At 40.4% G+C, this 26,308-nt stretch overlaps 1 protein-coding gene across 1 annotated transcript; it reads right to left on the bottom strand.

Moving 5' to 3' along the window:
- Positions 1 to 22,631: 22,631 nt before the first annotated feature.
- On the bottom strand, positions 22,632 to 23,570 carry LOC142441452 (olfactory receptor 5K3-like). The gene has a single exon (XM_075543430.1). It carries the CDS (start codon positions 23,568 to 23,570, stop codon positions 22,632 to 22,634), a length of 939 nt encoding a protein of 312 aa, XP_075399545.1.
- Positions 23,571 to 26,308: the final 2,738 nt, after the last annotated feature.

Here is a 26,308-nt window from a genome sequence, read left to right as displayed (position 1 = left end):
GGGCTGACCAAGATCCAATTTCTGTCACTCTTCCCAGTGCAATGGGGTCTTCCCCTTGGGGTGCAAGAGCTGACAACTTATGGGGGTTAGTTTTCTTTTAACAAAGAAAGCCAAAGATCATGGGAACCACCGCGCTCAATCGCTAAGAGCGCCTGCGCAATGATGACCTTGTCACGCCTTTGCTGAGCTTTAAGTTTGCAGAGCAACCATAGCAACAACACTCCTCCACAGCACATTATTGCAGCAAATGTAAACACCCCCACCCACTCCTTAAAGTTGGAAAATGCAGATGAAAGCCAAGAAGAAAAATTTTCAAGGGTAAGGGGTTCCACGCGTGTTCCATTCAATCGGACAACTTGATTCAGGAGGTCTTCTTGCAGCTGGTTCAACTCTCTGGTCCATTGTCCTGTGAGATACTGAGAAATATTAGCACTCAATGCACTAAAATTATCATATAACACTGGAGTGATGCAAAGCGCTGTGGTGGAAGAGACACAGCTTAATTGTACCATAGTGGTAAGCTGGTTGATTTGCTGCTGGAGCAAATCTGTTTTTTGATTTAATAATAAAATGCCAGAGGTCAGATGGGCATCCACACGCTGACATTGCAGTAACGCTTCAGCGGTTTGAGGCACAATACTGTTCTTAATTCCCTGTGCTACCGGGGCCCATATCACCATTAGCGTCAATAGTAGCGCTGGATGGATCGCTGTCCTCTTCATTCTTTCTGCTCCCACGATCTTCATCCTCCTTCTTAATTAGTCTCACCAGTCTCTCTGGCACCCAGATGGGGTTTTCTTCTTCCTGTGGAAAAACACAAATTGCTCCCCTGGACCTGATTAATATGGGGTCCGGGCCATACCATTTGTTGTCTAGGACATTTTTCCACCGGGCCATTTCCTTTGGTGGCTTGGTCCATTGCCCGTATCTGTCTGCAGCTGATTGGCCTTTCTCATCCAAATTAAAAAAATTTAGGGTGAAAAGGGTTAGAGATAAAGCCATTCTAGGGGTAGTGACCATCACGGTCTCTATTCCCCCTTTTTGCTTTGATAAATATTGCTTTAGAGTGCGATGACATCGTTCCACAATTCCTTGCCCTTGGGGATTGTACGGCAAACCCGTGAAGTGCTTCACTTGCATTTGCAAGCAAAACTGTCGGAACTTGGTGGAAGTGTATGCAGACCCATTATCTGTTTTTAACATGGTGGGCTTGCCCCATGCACTCCAGGCTTCTAAGCAGTGTTGAATTACTTGGCTGGATTTTTCCCCCGTTAGGGGTGTTGCATGTACAATGCCAGAACTGGTGTCCACTGACACATGCACGTACTGCAACTTTCCAAAAGCAGATACGTGGGTAACGTCCATTTGCCAGATGTCGAGAGGACGGACGCCTCGAGGGTTTACTCCGACCGAGGGTTTGGAAATAAATTCTGCACACTTGGCGCACTGCAACACAATAGTGCGAGCCTCTGCGCGAGTAATTGGAAACTTAATGCATAGGGTGGCAGCAGGCACATGATACAGCTCATGAAAGTCTTTAGCAAGTTCAAAGTGGGATTTAGTTAACACAGGGAAAGCTCTTGTAGCTTGATCAGCCAAATCATTACCTTTTACCATGGGTCCCGGGAGCAAGCTATGAGCACGTATATGCTGAATATAAAATGGGTGTTTTCATTGCAAAATACATTTTCTAATTTGAGACAAGATGTCTGCTACCTTGCTGGATTGCTTAATGTAGCCAGCAATTTCCAGCTTAGACACCGCGTTGACTACATAATGGGAGTCAGATATGATGTTAATTGGCTCCGTGAATTTCCTAAAAACTTCTAAGACCACCAAACATTCTACTAATTGGGGTGCATCAGCTAAAAATTGTAATGTAGTCACTTGATCGTTTATTACATAACATCCTTTGCCTGTTTTAGAGCCATCTGTATAAATGTCTAAAGCTTCCTTAATGGGGTTGTTAACAGTGACACGGGGAAAAATTACTGGATGAGCAGTCACAAATTGCAACACGGAATGTTTAGGATAATGGTTGTCTATTAGTCCATTAAAACTGCATTTAAAAATTGCCCACTCATCCGTAGTGGCGCACAGTGTAGAAACTTGCTCACTAGTATATGGGACAATGACGCTGCTAGGCTCTCTTCCAAAGTGCATAATAGCTGTCTTAACACCCCTTAGGGCCATTGTGGCAACCATAGAAGGGTAGTGTTCAATAGTTTTGGAATGTGAGGAGTGGGCATGGATCCACAACAACGGCCCAGTCTGCCACTAGACGGCAGTAGGCGCGCAAGCAGTTTTTAGAATGCACAGCTGAAAAGGAGATTTTATGTCTATTCTATCTAACTGCGCTTCAGAAATGGCCTTTTCAACCTGTTCTAATACTTTCTGGGCTTGAGGAGTGATTTCTTGAGGAGAAGTAATATGGCTTTCTCCTTCCAAGATATTGAACAATGGCTTAAGGTCAGCAGTGGATACCTTTAAATATGGGCGGAGCCAATTGATATCTCCTAGCAACTTTTGAAAATCATTTAATGTCTTTAACTGATCCTTCCATATAGTCAATTTTTGAGGCGTTATGTGACATGGGCTTATTGTGGCTCCTAAAAACTGTCCAATTGAAGATTGTTGGACCTTATCTGGTGCTATGGCTAACTGATGGGATTCTAATTCCTTAACTACCTCGCTGTATCCCTGCTGCACATCTGGCTCCTCTTCTCCAGTTATTAATATGTCATCCATGTAATGGTAGATTTTTAACTGACCAAATTTTTCTCTGACGGGTGCTAGGGCGTGGTCCACAAATAACTGGCACATAGTAGGACTATTGGCCATTCTCTGAGGCAAAACTCGCCACTGAAAGCGTTTGTCAGGTTCTTCATGATTAATGGAGGGTAGGGTAAAGGCAAATCTTTCCTTATCTTTCTTATGCAAAGGGATGGAGAAAAAACAATCCTTAATGTCTATTATAATGACGGTCCAGCCTTTAGGTATTGCAGATAGCAATGGGAGGCCTTTCTGCACAGGGCCCATGAGTGACATTTGGGTGTTGATGGCTCTTAAATCATGCAACAATCTCCACTTCCCTGATTTTGTCTTAATAACAAATATGGGTGTGTTCCACGGGGACACGGATGGTTCTAAATGTCCTAGTTCTAGCTGTTCCTTAACTAGCCTTTGTGCCGCAATTAATTTTTCTACTGGGAGCGGCCACTGTGGTACCCAAACTGGCTCTGCTGAGAGCCACGGAATGGGTAGCGGCTCCGCAGTGGCCCCTAGGAAAAACCCAGACCTGTGCGATCTTTCTTCACTGCTACCTCTATTGGTTCAGGATGACCCTGTAGGTGTTTCCCAACTCCCTTTCCCGGTACATATCCCATTTTTTGCATAAGTTCTTGACTTATAGGTGAGTAATCATTGGTTAGTACTAATCCTAGGTCTGTCAACATGTCCCTTCCCCACAAATTTACAGGTAAGGGGAGGACATATGGTTGGAACTGGCCTGGTTGTCCTTCCTCAGCTTTCCAGTGCAACCGTCTGGTGCTTATCATAGGCATGGATGCATACCCGAGTCCTTGTAGAGACTGTGAAGATAGTGTTACCGGCCAGCAGGAAGGCCACCATTTGGTGGATATAATGCTTTTGTCTGCCCCTGTGTCTAATATACCTTCAAAGGTTTTCCCTTCAATGTCCAATGTCAAAGTTGGGCGTTGATCTAACTGCACTGAGAAAAAGGCCTCAGCTTCTCCTGATGATCCAAAGCTCATTTTTTCTCTACTAACTTTAGTACTTGGGAACAGTGCATGCTTGTGAGGCAACACCAAGAGCTGCGTGATACAGTCTCCAGGTGAGATGGCATATATTCCCCGTGGGGAGGAGCACATTGCCTTTACTTGTCCTGTAAAATCCTGATCAATGACTCCTGGGTGCACAATTAAGCCTTTTAAGGTGGTGGAGGACCTACCAAGCAGCAAGTCCACGGTGCCTTCTGGATGGGGACCATAAAAGTCCGTAGGGATGGGCTGGCATCCCTGCTGTGGCGTTAGTACTGCTCTGGTGGTGGCACTGAGGTCCACCCCTGCGGATCCCGCAGTGACCCTTTTGGGAGTGGCCTCCCCAGTGGGCGGAGGCCGTCCTCCTGGATTGCCCCATACATTTGCGGGCCCTGGGGACGAGGGCCCCGCTTCCCGTTTTTTGGCTCCTGGTCATTTTGCTCTAGGGGGCGCCCCTTGCTATCTTTCACAGATCTGCATTCGTTGGCCCAATGTCTACCCTTACCACACCGAGGGCAAACTCCCGGGGTCCTTTTGGTCCCTATCCCAGTTTGACTCGCGGTGCCAGTAAGGCAATGTTTTTTAATGTGTCCTTCCTTACCACACTGAAAGCATTTTAGGGGTCCTCTTTTTTGGGCCGCCAATACTGCAGCAGCCAATCCTGCATTTGTCAAAGGCCCGCCAACTTCCCTGCAAGCCTTCATCCATGCCTGCAGTCCTTTGGACTTCCAGGGCGTTATAACTGTTCCATATTCTTTAGTACACTGCTCAAAAACTAACTGCTCAATGAGAGGCATGGCTGTGTCCTGATCTCCAAAGATTTTTCATGCCGCTTCCAACATACGGGCGACAAAATCTGAGAAAGGCTCAGTAGGTCCCTGTATAATTTTAGTTAAGTTACCTCTAACCTCTCCTTTATTAGGCAAGGTCCTCCATGCCTTGCTCGCGGCAGTATTTATTTGTTGATATACCTGTATTGGGAAGGCTGTTTGATTGTTAACCCATCTTCCCTGACCTGTCAGCATTTCAAACTTCCATGCGGGTTGCCCCGCCGCGGCATTTTCCCTAGCCTGAGCCATTAATAGGTCCTGCCACAAGGATTTCCACTCCAAATACTGTCCTGTTGTCAAGACTGCTTTTGTAACAAAAGTCCAATCAGCAGGTGTCATAGCATTGCCTGTAAGTCTCTCAATCAGGGACTGAGTATAATTTGCATTGACACCATAAGATCTTACTGCTTCAGCTAAGTCCTTCACTTGCTTATGCTCTAAAGGCGTATGATAATGAGCATTGTTCTGGTCCTCAAATACTGGGTACATATGTTGTATTGCTCTGTGGGTACCGGGTGGGCAAAAGGAGTATCCACACGCTTTCTGCCTGTTCTCGCTATAAGGGGGTGGCACGGACGGGCTCACAGCGGTTACTTGAAAAGCATTATACCATCCCTTCTCGTAGCAAGCGGCTGCCTCCTCTAACTGTTCCTCTTCTTCCTCTGATAACTCAAGAAGCTCTAGTTCTCGCCATGGGTACAAGGGCTCCGAATGGCGGGCACGGCTCTTCTTCTGTCGATCAACTTCCTCTTTTAATTTTAACTGCGCAGCCTCCTCATTTTTAACAGCTTTGTGCTGCTTCCTACGAGCTCATTGTTCTTCCTTCTGCTCTGTTTCTGACATGCTCTCCTGAACATCTTCTAAAGCCTGCTGCCCTTGGTGCAATGGCTGCTCACACTCTTTGTCCTCAATGCATGCTTTCACTAGGTTCCAAATGGGTCTAATCCCCGGCTTCAACCGTCCGGCTTCAGCGGCTCAGTCTATGTCTCGCTCTAGCTTATTCCAGGTCACGGATGTTAGCGAGCCTGTGGAAACAAACCATGGTGCTATCTCATCTATGTTTTTTACAAATTTACACAAAGTCTGTTCTGAAATTTTTAATCCTCTCTTTCTCAATAGGGCATCGAGAGCCATAACCATAGTCTTTATTGCCGTGTTCCCCATGTTGCCTGCTTATGTATACAAGGACTTAACACACGGGCGCGCACGGATTTATCTACACCCGATTTATGCGCAATAAAGAAAAGGCGGCTGGCTGTTCGCCATTAAAACCGAAAGCGGAAGTATTCACACGCCGACACTCAAGCACCAGCAAGCGGCTTAACAATCATTCAGGCTCATGTCTCTCAGAATTTACCGTTTCTTCCCACGCCGTGCGGTTCTGAATCCTCCCTGATCACAGGGGGTCTCTGCTCGTGCCGGAGGTGGTCGTTTCCGGGTTTCGGGACCACTTGTCGCGCGCTCAGTCTCGCCAGCAAGAAGGACGCGCCACAACAGGATTCTTCCACAGGCGTTTAATGCGGGTTCGATTTGCAGATGCGGAAAAAGACCCCGAAGCCCCAAACTACTGCTGCTTATATGCGCTCTATGGGGACGTGCTGTGCATTGATAGGTGCGTTCGCCAGAACCCTTATTAGCATACTCCAGGGTGGAGTTATGACTACGTCATCTAAGCAGTGCGCATGCTCTAAGCGGTTGTTTACCACTTAACTGGGCCACCGCCCTGACTGCCCGGTGCCATCTTGTAATGGCGGCGAGAGCTGTGGCTTCCCACAGTAGTCAATGAAGAAAAGACTAAAACAATCCCACTGATAAAGGGGAACAGACAAGGATGCCCCTTGTCCCCACTCCTATTTAATATCTTGCTTGAGGTTTTAGCTAACAGCATAAGGCAAAGAAGTGACATCAAAGTATTCGTCTGGGGGAAGGAAGAGGTGAAACTATCGTTATTTGCAGATGATATGATTTATATATGGAAAATCCCAAAAGTTCCACAAGGGGAGTACTGGAAGCAATAGAGAAGTTTTGCAGAGTGGCAGGATACAAGATCAACAAACAGAAGTCCACCGGACTGTTATACACATCAGATAAGACCACAGAAGAAGAGATCAAGAAGGTGGTACCCTTCACAATAGCCAAACACAAATAGAAATATCTAGGGAAACACCTGACTGAAAAAACAAAAGATCTATACAGGGAAAACTATAGGACACTATTACAAGAAACCAAGAGCAACCTCAACAAATGGAAGAATATCCCATGCTCTTGGATTGGAAGACAATCTAGTTAAGATGTCAGTTCTGCCAAAAGCACTATACAAATTTATTGCCATCCCGATAAAATTACCATCATCTTTCTTCAAAGAAATGGAAAAACTGATTACCAACTTCATATGGAGAGGGAAGAACCCAGAATTAGCAGAGAACTCCTCAAGAAGAAGGACATCGTGGGAGGGCTTGCTTTACCTGACTTTGGCATATACTATGCAGCCACAGTTCTCAATACTGCATGGTATTGGTACAATGACAGATACTCAGACCGATGGAAAAGAACTGAAAACCCAGAAATAAAAGCATCAGCATACACACAGCTGATCTTTGATAAGGGCCCCAAAAATATCAAATGGGAAGCCAATGCCCTCTTTAACAAGTGGTGCTGGAAAAATGATGTCAACATGCAGAAAAATGAAGCAAGACTCTTATCTCACTCCATGCACAAGAGTAAACTCAAGGTGGATCACAGACCTTGAAGTTAAACCCCAAACTATTAGGGCTATCAGTGAGGGAATTGGGACCAACCTGAGAACTTTGGCACAGGGAATACACAGGCCACCAGAAATAGGGAAGGACACAAACACAGAGGAGGCACAAATTGACAAATAGGATATACTGAAGATAAAACACTTGTGTACATCGAATGAATTCATCCAAGAGAGTAATAAGAGAGTCCACAGACTGGCAAAACATCTTTAGCAATGACACATCAGAAAGGCCTTATTACAAAAATCTATAATACTCTGCTAGCTTCCAAAAAGAAAAATAACCAATAGCCCATTTGAAAGGTGGGCAAAGGACTTGAACAGAAATTTCATAGGGGCAAAAATCTGAATGGCCAACAAAACTATCAGAAAATGTTCCCGATCTTTAACCATAAGAGAAATGCAAATTAAAACGGCAATGAGGTACCACCTGACTTCCTCAAAGTTAGCCCATTTCAAAAAAATTAGAAAGCAACAAGTGTTGGAGGGGCTGTGGGGAGACAGGAACACTCATCCACTGCTGGTGGGCCTGTAAGTACGTACTGCCACTATGGAAATCAATCTGGCAATACCTAAAGCTGATGGAAATAGAGTTACCATATGACCCAGGAACACAGCCTGGCCCACCAGGTCATGAGGATGATGCTCATGAGTAGAGCAGCCAGTCCACAGAGAGAACAACATGGCTGGCCCCACTGTGAGACATGATGCCCCTCTGTGACTAGGGCGATACAGGGGACAGCACCGGAGACATAGTGTGGGAATTGCACCTGACCTGATCCCACCACACTGAGGCAAAGCACTGTAGGAGTGCAGCAGAATAGCAAAGGGATGGAGAGGCAAGTTTCCAGGGAATGCTGAAAGTGGACTTTGGGGCCAGGGTGTGGTACACCAACAGAATGGACTGGAAAAAACTCCTAAGGGCCAATAAACGATCCTTGAATAACTACAAGCTTTTCTTCGTGAAGTGTTTTGTTTTATTCTTTGTCAGTGGTTTGTTTTTGTTGTTTTGTTGTCTGGTTGTATACTGTTACTTTGTTTTCCTCTGTCTTATTTTCGTGCATGTTAGTGTCTCCACAGGTCTGTCTGAAGAGGACAGGCAGGATGAACTATCTGAAGGAAAAACAATGGGACCTACAGTTCCTGGGGGACTTGGGGTGGGGGGAGGTAGGGGCTTAGTAAGTGGTGTTAACAAACACAGGGACAAGGGAACAATATGCGACCCAAAATGGTAGTGAGGGGGGAGTGGCAGTCCTAGTGGGGAATGATCAAGGGTAAGGTTGCATAGAGATGAGGTGTAGCTGTTGCCCAGGTGGGGACGGAGCATAGTAGTAGGGCAGGAGCAAAGTCAAGGGAGATGGAGGAAAGAGCTAGGAGTCAAGGGGCATTTTTGGAGGTCTAGACAAAGACATGTACATGCAAATATATATATGAGGATGTGGAAATAGATCTATGTGTCTATATTCATAGGTTTAGTATTAAGGTGGTGGAAGGACCTTGGGCCTCTATTCAAGCACTCCATCAATGCATGAATACTTTCTTTTATTAAATTGGCACTCTACGATGCTAGCCCTCCCGACACAACTGCTGAAGCCAAAGTGGGTGAACAAGTAAATGTGGTGAAGAAAGCTGATGGTGCCCGGCTATCAAAAGAGATATTGCCTGGGGGTCTTAAAGGCTTGAAGATAAACAAGCGGCCATCTATCTCAGAAGCAACAAAGCCCACATGGAAGAACACACCAGCCTGTGTGATCGCGTGGTCCCAAAGGGAGCAGTTATCAGGCATCAAAGAACAAAAAATCATATCATTGGCTGCACACTTCCATAATACGATCGCCAAAGACAAACGGGTGCATAAGCAAATGTGTCGAAGACAGCTGATAGTGCCCAGCTATAGTAAGAGATAGTGTCTAGAGTCTTAAAGGCTTGAAGGTGAACAAGCAGCCATCTAGCTCAGAAGCAATAAAGCCCACATGGAAGAAGCACACCAACCTGTGCGATCACAAGGTGCCAAAGGGACCAGGTATAAGGCATCATGCAAAAAAAGAGTATATATATACCACAGTGAATGAAGGGGGATGTGCATAGTGGAGGCCCAAGGCCCATTTGTCGGCCACTTTGTCTCGTCCTGTGGGACATCAACAACGTGGATACCTGAAAGAGGGACTGGGAATGGAGATTGGAAAGGGCGCGAGAAATGGAGGCAAGACAGATGTCTGATCAAGCCTCGTTTATTGAGCTGAGAGCAGAGGTTTAAATAGCCAGTGAAGGGCGGGCACCATAACCTCACATTTAAATAAGGTACAGCTGAGGTAGCTAATAGTCGTGCATCTCCTAAAGAAGGAAGAAATGGCGGGCAACTGATCAAACAGGTAAGTATGCTAAGGAAGCATACCTGGTGCCTGGGCGTGAAATACCACCAGTCATGTATTGACCAATGAACAAAGCAGTTGCTAGTGAAAGAGCACCAATCCTAGCAAGGGTCAAGGCAGCCACCCTCTAGTGGGAAAGAAACAAAGGCAAGTAAAATCACAGGGCACAGTTTGTATGGCAGGAAACTGAGAGTAAATTCATAAAGGTCGATCATGGCTCAAATCCAGGGTAGGGGGACACGCAGTTCCCTACATGTCCCCCTTCTTTACCAAGACAATAACAGGCAAGAGTATGATTTTAATATGGAGTATCCCTTCGGGGGCTGCGCCTGGCTTAGGGCGTCAGGCTGCTGACTCATCCTTACCCATCATTGGTCTCAAGGAAAGCGCATTTTGAAGCAAACCATGGTCTGGTTAGGTTGGTATGAGCCATGCCCAATCTTACCCGTCATTGGCTGTCCAGCCCACCACACAAGGGAAGGGGGTCTTATCACTTGGATGAGTCGGAGAGTGGGCCACCCTTGTCCATCATCTCTAGCTGATGATAATGCACCTGGATAGGTTTACCCTGGATTGCCTCAATTAGTTGTTTTACGAATGCCATGCGTTTGTTGAACAAAACAGGGCCCAGGGAAATAATGATCAGAATTACAATGAAAGGTTCAACAAAGGGAACAATTGCGGAAAATGGGGGGGGGGCAGGTTTGTATGCTCAGTGAAAGTACAATTGCTGCAATAATAGCAGTAGCAACTAAACAATATAGCTAAAATACTTGCTATAAGCAAACCTACAAAACGCTTAGGTCTGGTTAATGCTTTTTCATTCTCTAATACCTGTAACCATCTTTTTGAATACCAAGGCCCAGTAATAATCACTGGCAGCATAACTAAGAAGATTAATACAAAATAGCAATGACAATACCTTCAGAGGTTTAGGTAAAACAATTAGACAAATTACAGTTATTACAAAACATGTTAAACTTACAATCATCATGATCTATAATAATATTCCCTGCCAAAAGTACATAATACCATGTTACACAGGCAGTAACATTTTCTTGCGGTCTGTAGGAAATGTCCATAAGGTTCACATTTCCAACGTAGTCTCTATTTTCCATTTAGCAGTATTTTTTTATTATTGTCCTGGTTGCCGGACCAATTGCTGATATATCTCTCTTTTGTGCTGTTATACTGGATGGGCTTGTCCATGAGACTTGATCTCCACAATATGGTTTTATTATTCTTTTGAGTCTCTAGTCCACAAGGAGAAAAAGACTGCGGAGTGGATGAGATTACATTTCCTTCACCTTGTACAGGGAAGACATGAGTCATTAATTCACACCATGATTTCCAGACTTCCCAGACTTCCCAGACAGCAATATGTAAGAGTGGTGGATCAGGAACCTAAGCCTAGTACTGCTCACTGTGCAAAGTTTCCAGAAGCACTTGCAGGCAAATTACCATCTGCATGGTTTGCAAACTGCACCAAAGGTTCAGGCAGCCACCAAGCTCTATCAGCACCCTGTGGGAAAAAACACAAACATGTCCTTGCTCCCAAATCAGGAGGGGAGCTGGCTCTTGCCATTAAGTGGATCTTTCCATTTTTACATATGCTTTGTTTTTATATTTGGCAATCATTTTCCAAAGGCAGTCAGCAGCAGACTGACCGTGTGCATCCAAATTATAAAATGTCAAAATAAAGTATGATTAATTAAATTGGGAGGAGTAGAAGCGTATATCTTCCCCTTTTATTTTATCTAAATGTCATTTAATAGTTTTATTGGTACGTTTCACAACCTTGGGTTTGAGGATTATAAGGGATTTCAGTTATGTGTTTAATTTGAAAAGTGACACAAAATTGAACAAATGATTTACTAATATAAGCAGATCCATTATTTGTTTTTAAACATTTACATATACAAATTATAGCAAAACAACGTAACATGTGTTGATAACTAAAGACGTTTTTTCACCAATCATAGGAGTGGCCGCAATAAATCCAGAGTAAGTGTCCACCATAACATACAAATATCTCAATTTACCAAATGAAGGAATGTGAGTAACATCCATTTGCCAAAGATGTCCTGAGAGCAGTCCTCTGGGATTAACACCTAAATGAGGAACTGGTAAATGAGTTTCACAATAGGGACAAGATTTTACTATGTCCCTTGCTGCTTCTTTAGATATGTTAAACAGATGTTTTAAAGCTTGGCTATTTTGGTGATGTAGTTGATGAGAACATGGGCTAAAGTAATTTGATCTTTAGATAAACTGGCAAATGCTGCTGCAGCTTGAGTTGCACAATCAGCTAAATTGTTGCCTTTTGCCAAAGCCCCCAGTAGGGAAAAATGAGCTCTGATATGTGCGGCAAAGTAAGGATACTTGCGATTCCAAATAAATTGTTGCAATTCACCAAATAATGCCAAATTAGGTTTATTTTGTGATTGAACACAAGCAATAGTTTCTAAATTATTTAATACAAAAACAACATATAGGCTGTCTGAATAAATGTTAAAAGGTTGTCCAGTATGTAGTTGAAAAACTGCTATGACTGCTTGTAGCTCAACTAACTGTGCAGATTGAGCTTGAAATTTTTAAACCATAGTATGTGCTTTATACGAAATAGTTGAAGTTCCATTGGAGGAACCATCAATAAATATTGTAAGATAAATAAATGTTTTTTAGAAAATTGTAACAATTTATCTGGAGGATAAATATTGTTCACCAATCCACAAAACCCAGCGAATGCTAATCCCCATGAATCACAACTTTCCCACAACCAAGAAGTTTGGGGTCTGTCATAGGGTATGACTATAGAATTAGGGTCTTTTCCAAAATATTTCACAGACTCGGATCTATCATTCATCACTAATTCAGCTATTTTTAAAAATAATGTTTTAGAACTCTTTTTTCTTGAAGAGGCTAAATATACCCACAATAATGGTCTTTTCTATCATAACATACCAGATGTAAAAGTACCAAGGTTTACCATAATTTATATACATAATTTTTTGTTCTTAAATACATAAATTTACTAAATTTAATGTTTTTTCTGCTAAAGGGGAAATTTCCCAAGTCAAATTTGGATCAGGATCTCCTTTGAAAATATCAAACAAAGGCTTAAGCTCTCCAGTACATATTTTTAGATATGGTCTAAGCCAATTAATATCTCCTAATAAATTTTGAAAATCATTTAAAGTTTGTAATGATCTTTTCTTATTTTTATCTTCTGAGGTTACACAAAACCTTTCTGTAAAATATGTCCTAAATATTTGTAAGGTTCAATAACTTGCACTTTTTCTACTGCTATAACTAATCCATGCCTTTTTAATGCTTCTCATATTAAGTCAAAAATAAAGAGAACCACCTTTTGGTCCCTATGAGCCATCAAAATATCATCCATGCAGTGAATGATATACACCGATGTTTCAGAAGTACTTACTGACTTTATAACTGCAGTTACAAACCTTTGACATAAGGTGACGCTATTAGACATTCCCTGATGTAAGACTTTCTACTGATAACGCTCCATAGGTTCTTTAAAATTAACACTAGGAACACTAGAAGCAAATCTTTCATAATCTTTTGGATCCAAGCATAGTTTGATATTATTCGACAGTTTGCCCTTGTTTCTTAAAGGTCTCATCACTCACTACCTGGCAGGCAGTATTTGCATTTTTAAAAGCCAATTTTTTTCATAAAATTTCTGATTTGAATTAGACAAAGGGACAAAAAATTAGCACATACTAGAAGGTTACATATTTTACAAACGATGGCAATATTTTCCTTGAGAGAGTAGTATCATTGGTATAATTATTTTTTAAATATTCAAAAAAGACTTAACTTCAAGCAGTAATAAACACAGCAAAAGTGATTTTATCCTTAAAATAAACATTCAGAGAAACATCTCTGTACATACAAGTGAAAGAGTATGTAATACTTACACACACACACACACACACACACACACACATTGTTCACACAAGCAGCTTATATCTGCTGTATTTTGAAAACTCTCAAGAAATTTCGATTTCCACAACTAGCTAATGACTCATACTCTTGCTCCCAGGCTACCGCTTTTGCCTTTGTTTCATCCCAGCAGGACTTCTGAGTCTCCTGCACCAGGTTTCAAAGTCCTAAATCCTTATCATGATAATGTATTGACCTGTCATCTAACTGCTTTGCTTCCCCAAGGAGTTCCTCCTGCCCATTTTTAAAGCCCTCAGTGGCTTCAGTGGCCAAGAGAACTTTTCTTAACCACAAAATCTGAAAACTTCTCTAATCTTTAGTAGCTTATTTTTATTTCTTTAGCTTATAACATATTTTGAAGCATATTTACATACATACATTTATTTACTAGAAATCTGTCCCATTATTTATTACTTCCAACTTTTCACCACTTACTTTTAATTTTTTCTCTAAATATTCATGACCGTGCTACTCAGTGTTGTCTGTGATGGGATCCTCTGTTTTTAATCACAACTTTTAACCTTTACTCCCCACGTCTTGAAAGCATTGCGTAATTTGTCCAATGAATAATTGATGCTGACAAATTTCTTGACCCACCGTCAGACAAAAACTCACCCAGTTATTCGTCGTCACAGGTTACAACGACGGTGTAGTGGGCTTGATAAGTTGATTGGGCCGATCCTTGATGACTTTCCTGCTTCCTCAGTGGGTTCCCTCATTTTCAGGGTGCTTTGAACAAGGAGCGTCTCAAAGATTCCAAGCGACAAAGGCACAGCGGCTGGATGTTGCAGAGTATCACTGCTAATCGGTGCTTTTGGAGCCCCATTTTGGAGACAAGCTGGCGCGGTGGGCTGCCGCACTGGTAGGTGCAGAGGGTGTTGCGGGCACTGGTGCGCTTTACGACAGCGTCGGGTGCTTTATGGCAGCGTCGGCGCGCTTTACGGCAGAGTTGGGCGGCAGCAGGCAGCGGCAGGCGGCGTGCATCAGGGCCCCGCATTTTACAGCAGCAGCAGGTGGCGGCCTGGGCGGGATTGCGCTTTGCGGCTCGGCGACCACGCGCCTGGCACTCTGGGACTATGCTAGCAGCTCAGCAGGTGTTAACAGCTCAGAGTGGCTTTAGCAGCTCAGCGATTGTGCCAGCTCAGTGTCAGCGTTAGCATCTCAGAGTGTGAACTCAGTTGTGGCACTGCATTAGCAGCAGGGTGCCAGTGTCACTGTTTTGTTTCAGTGTTTCAGCTCAGGGATACAGCTTAGAAATAGAGCCAGAAGCCAGCATCGCAGGAGCTGAGGCTTCTCGACTCGTTCTTGTAGTACATTGGGTTGCCAAAATGTCCCGTCCCGTGGGACATCAACAACGTGGATATCTGAAAGAGGGACTGGGAATGAAGATAGGCAAGGGCGCGAGAAATGGAGGCAAGACAGGAATCTGATCAAGCCTCATTTATTGAGCTGAGAACAGAGGTTTAAATAGCCAGCGAAGGGGGGGCACCATAACCTCACATGAAAATAAGGTACAACTGAGGTAGCCAATAGTCGTACATCTCCTAAATAAGGAAGAAATGGTGGGCAACTGTTCAAACAGGTAAGTATGCTAATGAAGCATACCTGGTGCCTGGGGGGGGGATGCCACCAGTCATGTATTGACCAATGAACAAAGCAGCTGCTAGTGAAAGAGCACCAATCCTAGCAAGGGTCAAGGCAGCCACCCTCTGGCGGGAATGAAACAAAGGACAGTAATATCACAGGGCACAGTTGTATGGCAGGAAACAGAGTAAATTCATAAAGGTCGATCATAGCTTAAATCCAGGGTAGGGGGACATGCAGTTCCCTACACCACTGGAGTTCCCCTCATAGAGGGGTTTAATTGAGGAGATGTGTCAGTCATGGTGCGATGTAGTACCGATGAAGAACACAGCTTTCTCCCAGATCCTGGATGTTTCCCTCCTCAACTACCATGATCCGAATTCTACCTTGCAGGACTGGATAGGGCAGAGATTGTACACTGGTGCATATGGGAGCTGGAGGCACAGGGAATCCAGGGTGGACGATACCTTCAGGAACAGGGGTGTGAGGGGTGATGTGGAAGAGTGGACGGTGAGTGGGTTGGAAAGGAGGAACTGATTACAAGGATCCACATGTGACCTCCTCCCTGGGAGATGGCCAGCAGAGAAGGGGGGTGAAGGGAGACTCCAGATAGGGAAAGATATGACAAAATAACAATCTATAAATTATCAAGGGCTCATGAGGGAGGGGGGAGCGCAGAGGGAGGGGGAAAAAGAGGACGTGATGCAAAGGGCTTAAGTGGAGAGCAAATGCTGTGAAAATGATTAGGACAAAGGATGTGCGGATGTGCTTTATTCAATTGATGTATGTATATGTATGGATTGTGATAAGAGTTATATGAGCCCCTAATAAAATGTAAAAAAAAGAAAAAGAGGTAAAAACTTATAATACAATAACTGAGCTGAATATATATATGTATGTGTATATATATATATAAAACTTTTGTACTGTCTCAACAGAAAAGAAATGTGTGAAAATTATAAAATAATAATATAAGTAACATTAAAGTAATGAGTCACCTATTGAAGAAGAGATATTAGGCTAAAATAAGGGACATCTAAAAGACAAGCAAAACAGCCAAGAAGCTGAAAGTAAAGTGGTAAAAAAATCTGATAGCATGTAATCAGCATGGGAGGCTAGCCAATGTGATATACCTTATATAAAACTGGAGTCCCTAAAGAAGAAAATAAAGCAATAAATTATGACCCAGTGGGTTGGGTACCGTGAAGGGCTGCTTCCGGCTACACAGAGGAAGGAGAATCTATTTTCTACACCAGTCAAAGGTCACTTACAATAAAGTCACATATGCTTTCAATGTCATCTTATTCTAGTCCATTTTGACACCATGTGTCCCTCACCCGACACTCTGCTTCTCATTTGGGTTTGGCAATCCATTACAACGACCACACTGAACTCACAGGCAATACTCACAGTGATGGAGGGTAGTTAGGACAGTTAGCAGGCTGCCATAGGTTAGGGCCAGAAACCTTTGTCTGTGTCACTTCTTCTCAGTCAATTCTTGATCTCTCAGTCATGCGCTCTCTGGGCTTCTGCCTCCCTCAAGAAAATGTCACAAAACTCCTTTAATACCACACAATGGGTCAAGCACACATTCTCTTTAAAAAAGCATCTTTTCATTTTTATCAATTTAAAGAGGTCTTTTGCAGGAATTTGTATAAATCCTAGGTTAAATATTGGAAACCAAGATGAGTTAAAATTTCTAAGTAGACTCTGATCAAGCAATTTCCATCCTGAATTTCTTATTAATTTTTTTATCAGGACCCTACTCCCATAAGAGTTTGTTTCAAAGGACAATAGTGATTCTGCAGCTATGGGAGAGGGACATGTCTGATCGGAGCACACGGGAGCAGATGAAGGGGCAGGAGGAGAGAGGGGAGCACAGCCTGGCTCACCAGGCCACGAGGATGATATTCCTGATTGGAGCAGCCAGTCCACTGAGAGGACAACATGGCTGTCCCCAGAATGAGACATGATGCCCCTCATTGACCCATGGCGCTACAGAGCTCTGCACGGGAGACACAGTGTGGGAATTGCACCTGACCTGATCCCAACACCCCAAGGCAAAGCACTGGGGGAGTGCAGCGGAACAGCAACGAATGTAGCAGCAAGGTCCCCAGGGAATGCTGAAAGTGGACTTTGAGGCCAGGGCGTGGTGCCTAAACAGACTGGACTGGAATACACTCCTAAATGCCAACAAGCGATCCTTGAACTAACTACAAGCTTTTCTTTCTTGAAAAAAAAATTTTTAATCGGGAATTGAGTAAAAGTTCACAAAGCAAATCATCATTCTTACGTCAATCAATTCGCACACACTGTGTTTCATTTCATTCACTGTAATCCTCTCAGCGAACTAGCACTCATCCCATTTCCTTTCTGTGTTTCCTGTTCCCATTCTGCCTTCAAAACACTCTCAACTTGGTCCTTGGGTAAGTGCCACCTTTTGGATCTTAAATGCTTAATTATTTTAATGAGTGTACCACACTAATCTTACTGTCACCTTTGTAGACCTGCCTATTGTTTGGTTGAAGACTGAGCCACAGGGGTGATTTTGGTTCCACGCTGAAGGGTATACAAAGTACTAGTCATAGAGTTAGGAGTCGAGTCCTACTATTCTCTATGGAAATAAGGATCCTGATCTTTTCTATGATTTTGATTTTGCTCCACATTTTCTTTAATACGAAGCGTTTTATGTGACTCTGTGCAGAGCCGTTGTAGTGATAGCCAGGCAGCATCCAGTTCTTCTGCTCTGAGGATTGTGGATATGGATGTTGGTAAGGCCCATAGTCCACCGGACTAATTGTTTCTGTGGATCAATGGATTTCATCGCCTCCTTTTCTCTGTGGTGTACTGTGCTACACAGTGGGCTGCTAACCCAAAGGTCAGCAGTTTGCAACCACCTAACACTCCACAGGGGATTTTTTATGTAAAGCTCAAGATGGCCATTCTTCATCAGGGTAGCTGACAATTCACCTGCCCATCTTGTATCACCTTTCTGTCTCTTCTTTGGCCAGTTTTAGTCAGTTATTTTTCTAGTCACCATTGAAGCCACTTCTCTATTCTTTCCCCTGAAATTGGGTACCCAAATTGTCATCTGTACTTGATGAATTTATGCTCTTGTGACTTTGTTGTAGAGCAGGGGTGGAAAGTACTTTTTCTGAAGCCATTTGGATACTTTGATCATCATTCATGCACCATACAAAAATATCGACTTAAAAATTAGCCTTCTACATTTGGCCAAATGTTTGATTTACTTACCCCTAATGTGATGGCTAGAATAGCTTCCCCTTGGTGAGGTGTGAGATGTTAGCTGATCTTAATGATGCAGCCCACAGGTAGAAAGTTGCTACCCCTATACCCCTATTATAGAGGTTCCTTGTAGTGTGTCTGCCTGGGCCAATATCCTTCGTGAAGTAAAGGAAATAAAGCGAATTTTAAGATAAAGGAAAGTCACAATGCAGAATTAGTTCAGAAACCAAATTTAATTTTCAAAGCAGATGTCTGATTTGCCTTGATTTCTCAACAAGATCACTATACATCAATATTTTCAATAAAATTAAGGATAAAATGTGAGCCAAGCATTTCACATACAGCTAAGCTATATTTTCAAGCAATACGAGTAGAATGAACTTGACAAACAGAATATTGCTGCTAGCAAACCACCATAGGATTGATCCATTTAAGGTAAAACAGATATTTTTATAACCTCGCAAATTGATACCCAGTGTATAATAATTATTGTGGGTGAATCAAAAAAAAATTTAATATGAGTATGCTTGAAGTACCTTGGTGGTGTAGTAGGTAATATATTGGGCTGCTAACCATGCACTCAGCAGTTCAAAATCACCAGAAACTTTGTGTAAAAGATGAGGCTTCCTACTCTGATAAAATTACTACAAATTTGGGAACCCACAGTAGTAGTTCTAACCTACCCTCTAGGGTCACAGTGACTAAATTAATGGAAGTGAGGTTTTGGTTTTATATATGTTTATAAGAGGGACCTTCAAAACATTCTTGCAAAATACATACTATGAAAAAATGGATGGACTAATTTTTTTAATTTTCCAGCAAAATAAACTTATACTAACATTATAATATGTTTCAACAGAATGTATACTAAGAAGAATAACACACCCATTCAAAAAGAGCCCCTACTTGAGCAACATGAATTCTGCTAACTCTGAAGTAAGAACTAACATCAAATTTAGTGGTGAAATCATTGATGTTACAAAAGTTTATAGTGATAATGTTTTTTAACATCCAGAAGTTTATAAATGGATAACTTGTTTTAAGGGATGAGAGAATGTTAATGTTGAAGCCCACAGGGGCAGAATATCTACATCAAATTTTGAGGAAAAAGCTGGTCTGTGTTTTATGGAAGAAGAGAAATGATTAGCAGAAGCCACAACAGCCAGCACCAAGAACATTTCAACTGGTTCAAGGAGTTGTATCAACACAGTCTTGAACTCAATGGACAATCAAAGCAATGTCTACGAAAATGTGGAAGTGATTCAATAGTGACCTGGTCAAGAACAAAGGTCATGGCGATGTGATGCTCAGGGCATTCTGCTTGTTGACTTTCTATAGGACCAAAGAACAGCAGTATCATTTGCTTAATATAAGTGATTCCAGAAAGGTAGCTAAAGCCTCAGCCAAAGATGTCTCTAGCAAAACTTTCATCCGAGAGTTCTTCTCCAGTATTCATGCTAATTCTTTTTTTAAAATAAGGGCAACTTGTGAAAAGTTCAATTACAAATCATTTAGCATCTTCCTCATAGCCCTAATTTGGGTCCTTCTGATTTATTTTGATTTCATAATCATAAAAAAACCTTTAAAGGGGTAATTATTTTTCATTGATTAATAATGTAAAAAGATTACTTTGACATAGTTAAATTTCCTTGGCTCTCAGTCCTTTCTTTATTTCTCCTTACTATTTTGTGTAAAGAAACAATAAGTTAGAATTTGCAGTTAGTGCTCAGGAATACTCAGTATACAGTTCTTCTATCAAGATTACTTCATTTTAATGGCATCTACAGATAGGTCCTTCTGTAATCTTCAGCCCATGACCTGTCAGCCTCTGCCCTACTGAGAATTGTCCAGAGGTAGCCTATTCACACATTAAACTTTGGCATAGCATCATGGATCACCAAACCCAGCTTCACCAACTGCCCATATGCACACACTCTGCCAGCACGTCTCTGCCTGAAGCCACTGAACTCTTATCTCTCTGAGGGTCTGCAAGCCTACTGTATCATCTGCCAATTTCCTGGTTCTGCTGTTTCTGCAACCCATCATATTCTGCTACCTCTTGCCATCTCTCGGGTGCTGCAATGCACACTCTTTCTCAGTCTTCCAGAAGGTTCTCAACACAGTGATCTAGTGTCATAATGATGTGCTCCACTTCCATCTCTTCTCCCTGGACGTCATGAGTTCTCTCTTTTTCCCTCACCTCAGTTCATTAGATTTAGATTAAATGGCTCGTATCATTGCTTACCAACCATCTTAAGCCTGATTGAGCTTATTGAGAAATAAAATTCATATATAAAATTTTTATCTTTAATCCAGTGTTTCTAAGTTGATTCCTCTCTAAGTTGGTCTAGCATAATGCAAATATCTCTGCTGTTTTTCCTGTTTCCACTATTATTATATTTTAAATATTACTGTCTTTTAAAATGAAATTTTCATTTGTGTTTAGGGGTTTGTATGAGAAGGATAGCATTAGTTAATTATGCCCTGCACCATTGAATGTAGTAGATATTACTAATGAGATTATTAAAGAAAATCAGACAGCTGTGTGTGCAGTTTGTTCTAACTGGAACATCCTTAGTAGGACAACCTGTGCTTTAGAGATGGAGCTGCCATCGTATGAAAATTGGATGTGATGAGAGAGGAAGAGGAGATGTTCTTCTCATTCTCACTCGTAACCAATTATTCAAAACCTTGTAACTGAATTCTGGTCAAATTAAAGTGCTGTATAGAAAAATTCATGCGCTGAATAAAGGAAAATACAGATTACGTTTATGAATAATCTTTGAATGAAAGAAGCATATAGATTTTAACACAAGTGGAACAATTAAATAGCTATCCATTGGACACAGGACCATATATTAAACAATCCTTTCTTTATTGATTTATTGTAATAATTTAACACAAAAATGTTTTGTTTATTAAAATATTTATTGGAGCTCTTACAACTTTTATAACAAACCATAGATCAATTGTATCAAGTGTTTGTGTACATATGTTGCCATCATTATTTTCTAAACATTTACTTTCTGTTTGAGCCCTAGGTATCAGCTCCTCTTTTTGTCCTCAAAATTTTTTACAAAAATTTACATCTGTTAACTCAATTTACACACTGATCTATCTATTGGTTCTTGGTCTAAAATTAACCTTTTAATTATATTCATATTTGATCAAATTTTAAAATATTTTTAATTAAAATTTTATCTGCTTTACAATTTTTTCCCCCTCAGGAAGATCTAGAATTCTTGAGATTTAAGCATTATTTATTTTAGTCTTGAATGTTTATTGAAATGAAATGAATCTGTGACTTATTATTATTAGGCCCCCCCAAAAGTTACATCAAATATCAAGAGTCAAGTGAAAATATTTAAATAACAATGCAAAAAGAGAAAACAGGAAGAGGAGATGAAGATGAAAAAAAATGGGGAAAATGTCAGTTAATATCAGACCTCAAATTACTAAAAAGAACTCTAAACAAATAAGCATAACATAAGCTATATGTAAACAAATTAATAGATCTAATTAAAATTTTAACAAAATAAATATTGCAAGCAAATATTGATATTAATGATACATTGACAAATCATTTGCCATAAATAGCCACATTTTATATATTTCTTGTATATATACATATGTATGAACTCTTGAACCATGCAAAGAAATTTAAGGATCAAATTCAAATGCATACTTTATTTCTAATAGAGGATATAGCTTAAATAATATATGAGAATATATGTGTGTGAGATTGTAAGATTATGACTAGGGATCCCAAATATTTTCAATCATGCTAAATGAAGGCTACTCATATATACCCAGTATATTTCTAGAATTTATTGAATACATGAAAATATGTAATGTTTTCTAATTCTCCTTTAAAAGTAGTAATTCAGTTCCCTCCTATAAGTAGTTAGGTTTTAGATTTTGAAATACATTTAGCAGAACACTTCTTTTAAGAACTTATTTAAACATTTATATATTTTATGATTCAAACTCCTCTTTACTATTTGATTTACAAAGTCCTCATATTCAGTTTCTCTGTCTCTTGACTTTGAAAGAAGTTTAATCAAAAATCAATTAGTCACAGGGGTTATTTGTTTCAGATTGATATGGTTTCTCTTCTTAATAATTTTTTCATAACGCTTATTATTTCCTTATTTCTTAGACTATAGATAAAAGGGTTTAATAAAGGGATTACTAGAGTATAAAATATAGCAATTGGTATATCTTTATCCCCATCTGTAACTGAGCTTGGCCGGATGTACATGATGAGAAGAGAGCCATAGAAAATTGAGATAGAGAGAAAGTGAGATGCACAAGTAGATAAGGCCTTGACTCTTCCCTTTTTGGAGTTCATTTGGAAAATGGTGTAAAGTATGCAAAGATAAGAGATTAAGACTACGGTAATAGTGGAGACTTGAACTGATCCTGAAAATATAAGGATCATCAGTTCATTGAGATAAGGATCAATACAGGAGAGTCTGTATAATGGAAGAACATCACAAAAAAAGTGATTGATCTGATGAGACCCACAGAAGGTTAGCCTAAATAAAAACCCTACATGGATCATGGAATGCAGGTTCCCAGCTATATAGGCTCCAATGGTCATCTGATAGCAAAGTTGCTTTGACATCATGGTGTGGTACTGCAGTGGTCTGCATATGGCCACATAGCGGTCATAGGCCATTCCTGCCAGGAGAAAGCAGTCTGCAGTTTCAGCAAGGCAGAGAAAATAAAACTGGACCATGCATTCATGGAGGGAAATCATTCTGTCCTCAGAAAAGAAGTTCTGTAACATCTTTGGGGTGATGGAAGAGGAACAGAAGGAATCCATCAGAGCTAGGTTGCCCAGGAAGATGTACATGGGTGTGTGCAGACGGCGCTCCATGGAAATCAACACCACCAACCCAAGATTGCCCACCATGGTGATCAGATAGACAACAAAAAACACCACAAACAGCAGGGTCTTCAGATCTGGGCGATCAGTAAATCCTATGAGGATAAAGTCAGCTGTCAAGGAGTAGTTAACCCCAGTCATGTCTTCTTTCTGTTAAAATTGGGATTATGGAGAAAGAAGATTTTAATGTAGAACATACACATAATTTTTCCTTCAAATTTCTCTGGGACAACAGGTGCAGTGCCCCTTCTTCAAGTTTCCTGTTCTATCTTAAAAGATATTTGTTTTCCCAAAGTTTCACCTTACATGACTCAAAGGGTAAAGCTTAAGATCACATCTATGCGTTGATAATTCATGGTAAATGCTTTTAACGAAAGATTTGTACTTATAAATCCATATGGGCAGAATGGATAACTGGAAACTGCTATTGATTCAGTGTTCTTCAGTATTTCGGTGTCAGTTCTTGTAGTGATCATCCATAAAGTATTTTTAAAATCCATTTTCTTGTATATAGATATTTTTCCACTGAGCAAACTTTTTTACATACTATCACAGTTGAGTAGATATTTTATATTTGTTAAATTATACTTTAGAAAGTTCACAAAGATCATTACATATTTAGATGAAGCCTCTGAAGAAAATTGCATTTGAAAACTAGGAAACTAAATACGTACTGATTTCCTTACTATGCTTTATTAACTCGTTCTATTCTAGAGAAAATTTTCTGAGCCTACATGTGACTAGAATATTATTGTCTTCTTCCGAATACATCCTGTTTCTAGTCACAAGGCTCACCTGTGTTCTAGTCTGAAGCTTGCCGACCAAACTCTAATAACTATGGTTAACTGATGAGATTTGGTAGACTTTCATGATGTAGCCTCTATAGTTTGTTCTGATACAGACCGCTACTCTGTATCAGAGAAGCGCTCCATATTGTTCAATTTCTTATTTAAGGTCAAATTCTCCTAATCATTTCTAGGTCAATTTACCTGTATTGGAATTCAGTGATCACTACTTAATAATGCTGCCAGAAGGAAAGTTCTGTTGCCAAGAATATTTCAATATTAGTTTTTTCTAAGATAAATTCACATTCTTCAAAATGACATTTATGGTTGCCTGAACCCCCATCCACACTTATCTTTTTCACCATAGTCGCCACTCATAACTTGTTCTCTCTGTGTTCACCCATTATTCAACTCCAGGGCCAAGCTCATTTCCGTGTACACAGACTCTCTTCATGTCACTATAACTTATAAATAATTGATCCAAGTATATATGTTTGCATTTGACCAAATATCTATAAGCTTTAATTAAGGCATAATCTATATATAATACCACTTAATAAAGTTTTTACTAAATCACCCAGTTCACATAGAGCTCCATTTTCTGAGCCTTTAAGTATATATGTTGTATACCCAATGTAATCTAGAATCTGTCTTGTTTAATCTGCATTGATTTTTTATGTGTATACCAATTTCTTTATTACATTGTAAGCATTTTGAGATGAACTGTGGCTTATACTTCTGGGAAAGCAGTTGTAAAATTCTATGGTACAGAGACAGAATTCATCTAAATCTTTGGTCTAGCTTTATCACCTGGGACAAGTGATTTCTTTTCATGATGATCCAGTGATACTAGTGGTAATCTTTGACCTTTGAAAATTGAAATTATTTACTTTAAAGAAGAGCCAATGGAGGAAATTTTTGAAAACTATTTGAGAAAAATGGTGTCTTAGTATTATTTTAACTAACTTCATTTTCATTGCTGTAAAAACACATGTCATATAACATTTGCCAATTCAAGATTTTTCAGGTATACAATTTATTGACATTATTATATCCACCAAGGAACCCTAGTTGCATTCTTTGGTTAAGCATTGGATTACAACCACAAGGTTGGCAGATCAAATCCACAAACTGGAGAAAGATGAGGCTGCTCTTGTTAAGATTTCTAAAACCTTGGAAACCCCATATGGGTCGGAGTAAACTCAAAGTCTACAGAATACTTTAATCATTTTTTGCAAGCTTATCTACTCTATTTGTTTGCTTGAAAAGGATAATATTTTCTGAATTATATTACAATAGTTTGTAAGTTAAAATATTAAAGTAAGTTTGCCTTTATACTTTAGTTTCTAGCCCTTTGAATAAGAGGAGCACTTTTGAGGAATTTTCAGAACAAATTTTATTTGTTGTTAAAAGATTATTTCTCTTTTTATCTAGGGATAGCAGTAGGCTGTCTCAACTGAAGATACTAATCATGTAACCTCTATAGTCAAAAGAACTTATTCCACAATATTGAAATTAACTTATGAAAATATAAAAATGAAGACAAAGGCTAAATATTTTGTTTACTTTAAAATATTAAATAATAAGACATTAAATTATTCAGCTAAATTAGAAATATTTTAAATATATGCATCTGAATTATTTAATGGAATCATTGTGTGCTCTCATACGTATATTTTTAAATTCTACCTTGTAATTAGGAAAAGCCAAACTAAATGAGAGTATTCTGTCCAATCCTAGCTTCCATATCCCTGCAATGTAGACAACAGCTAGAAAAATAACCACTGAGCTGAGCTCTAATACTAATGGAAATAACAGTAAATAGTTTTGGATATCAATATTAAAAGTAAGTTAGGATATTTCCCCTTACCTGTTTTTTTTAAATAGGACTAATAAACGGCTTGTTACTTGCCTTATGATGTTAGGACTAGCAGAATTTCTCAGTGTAAATCTTGGATTTAAAACTTTTGGGATTAAAGGACGAAAGTCTTGGAGACTGGTAATAGGTCAGTGATTATAATTGCAGAGCAAATTTCATTTTGCATCCAATTCTAAAGGGATTTTCTTGAATTTACATCAGTATATTTCAGTGGG

The sequence above is a fragment of the Tenrec ecaudatus genome, chromosome 2 (assembly GCF_050624435.1).
Source record: "Tenrec ecaudatus isolate mTenEca1 chromosome 2, mTenEca1.hap1, whole genome shotgun sequence".
Lineage (NCBI taxonomy): Eukaryota > Metazoa > Chordata > Mammalia > Afrosoricida > Tenrecidae > Tenrec > Tenrec ecaudatus.
Note: the sequence above shows the minus strand (reverse complement) of the source record. Positions and strands in the feature narration are given on the sequence as shown.

What these genes read in the sequence shown, in the direction of transcription:
- LOC142441452 (XM_075543430.1), bottom strand. Translation starts at nt 23,570, where the DNA reads ATGACTGGGGTTAACTACTCCTTGACAGCTGACTTTATCCTCATAGGA.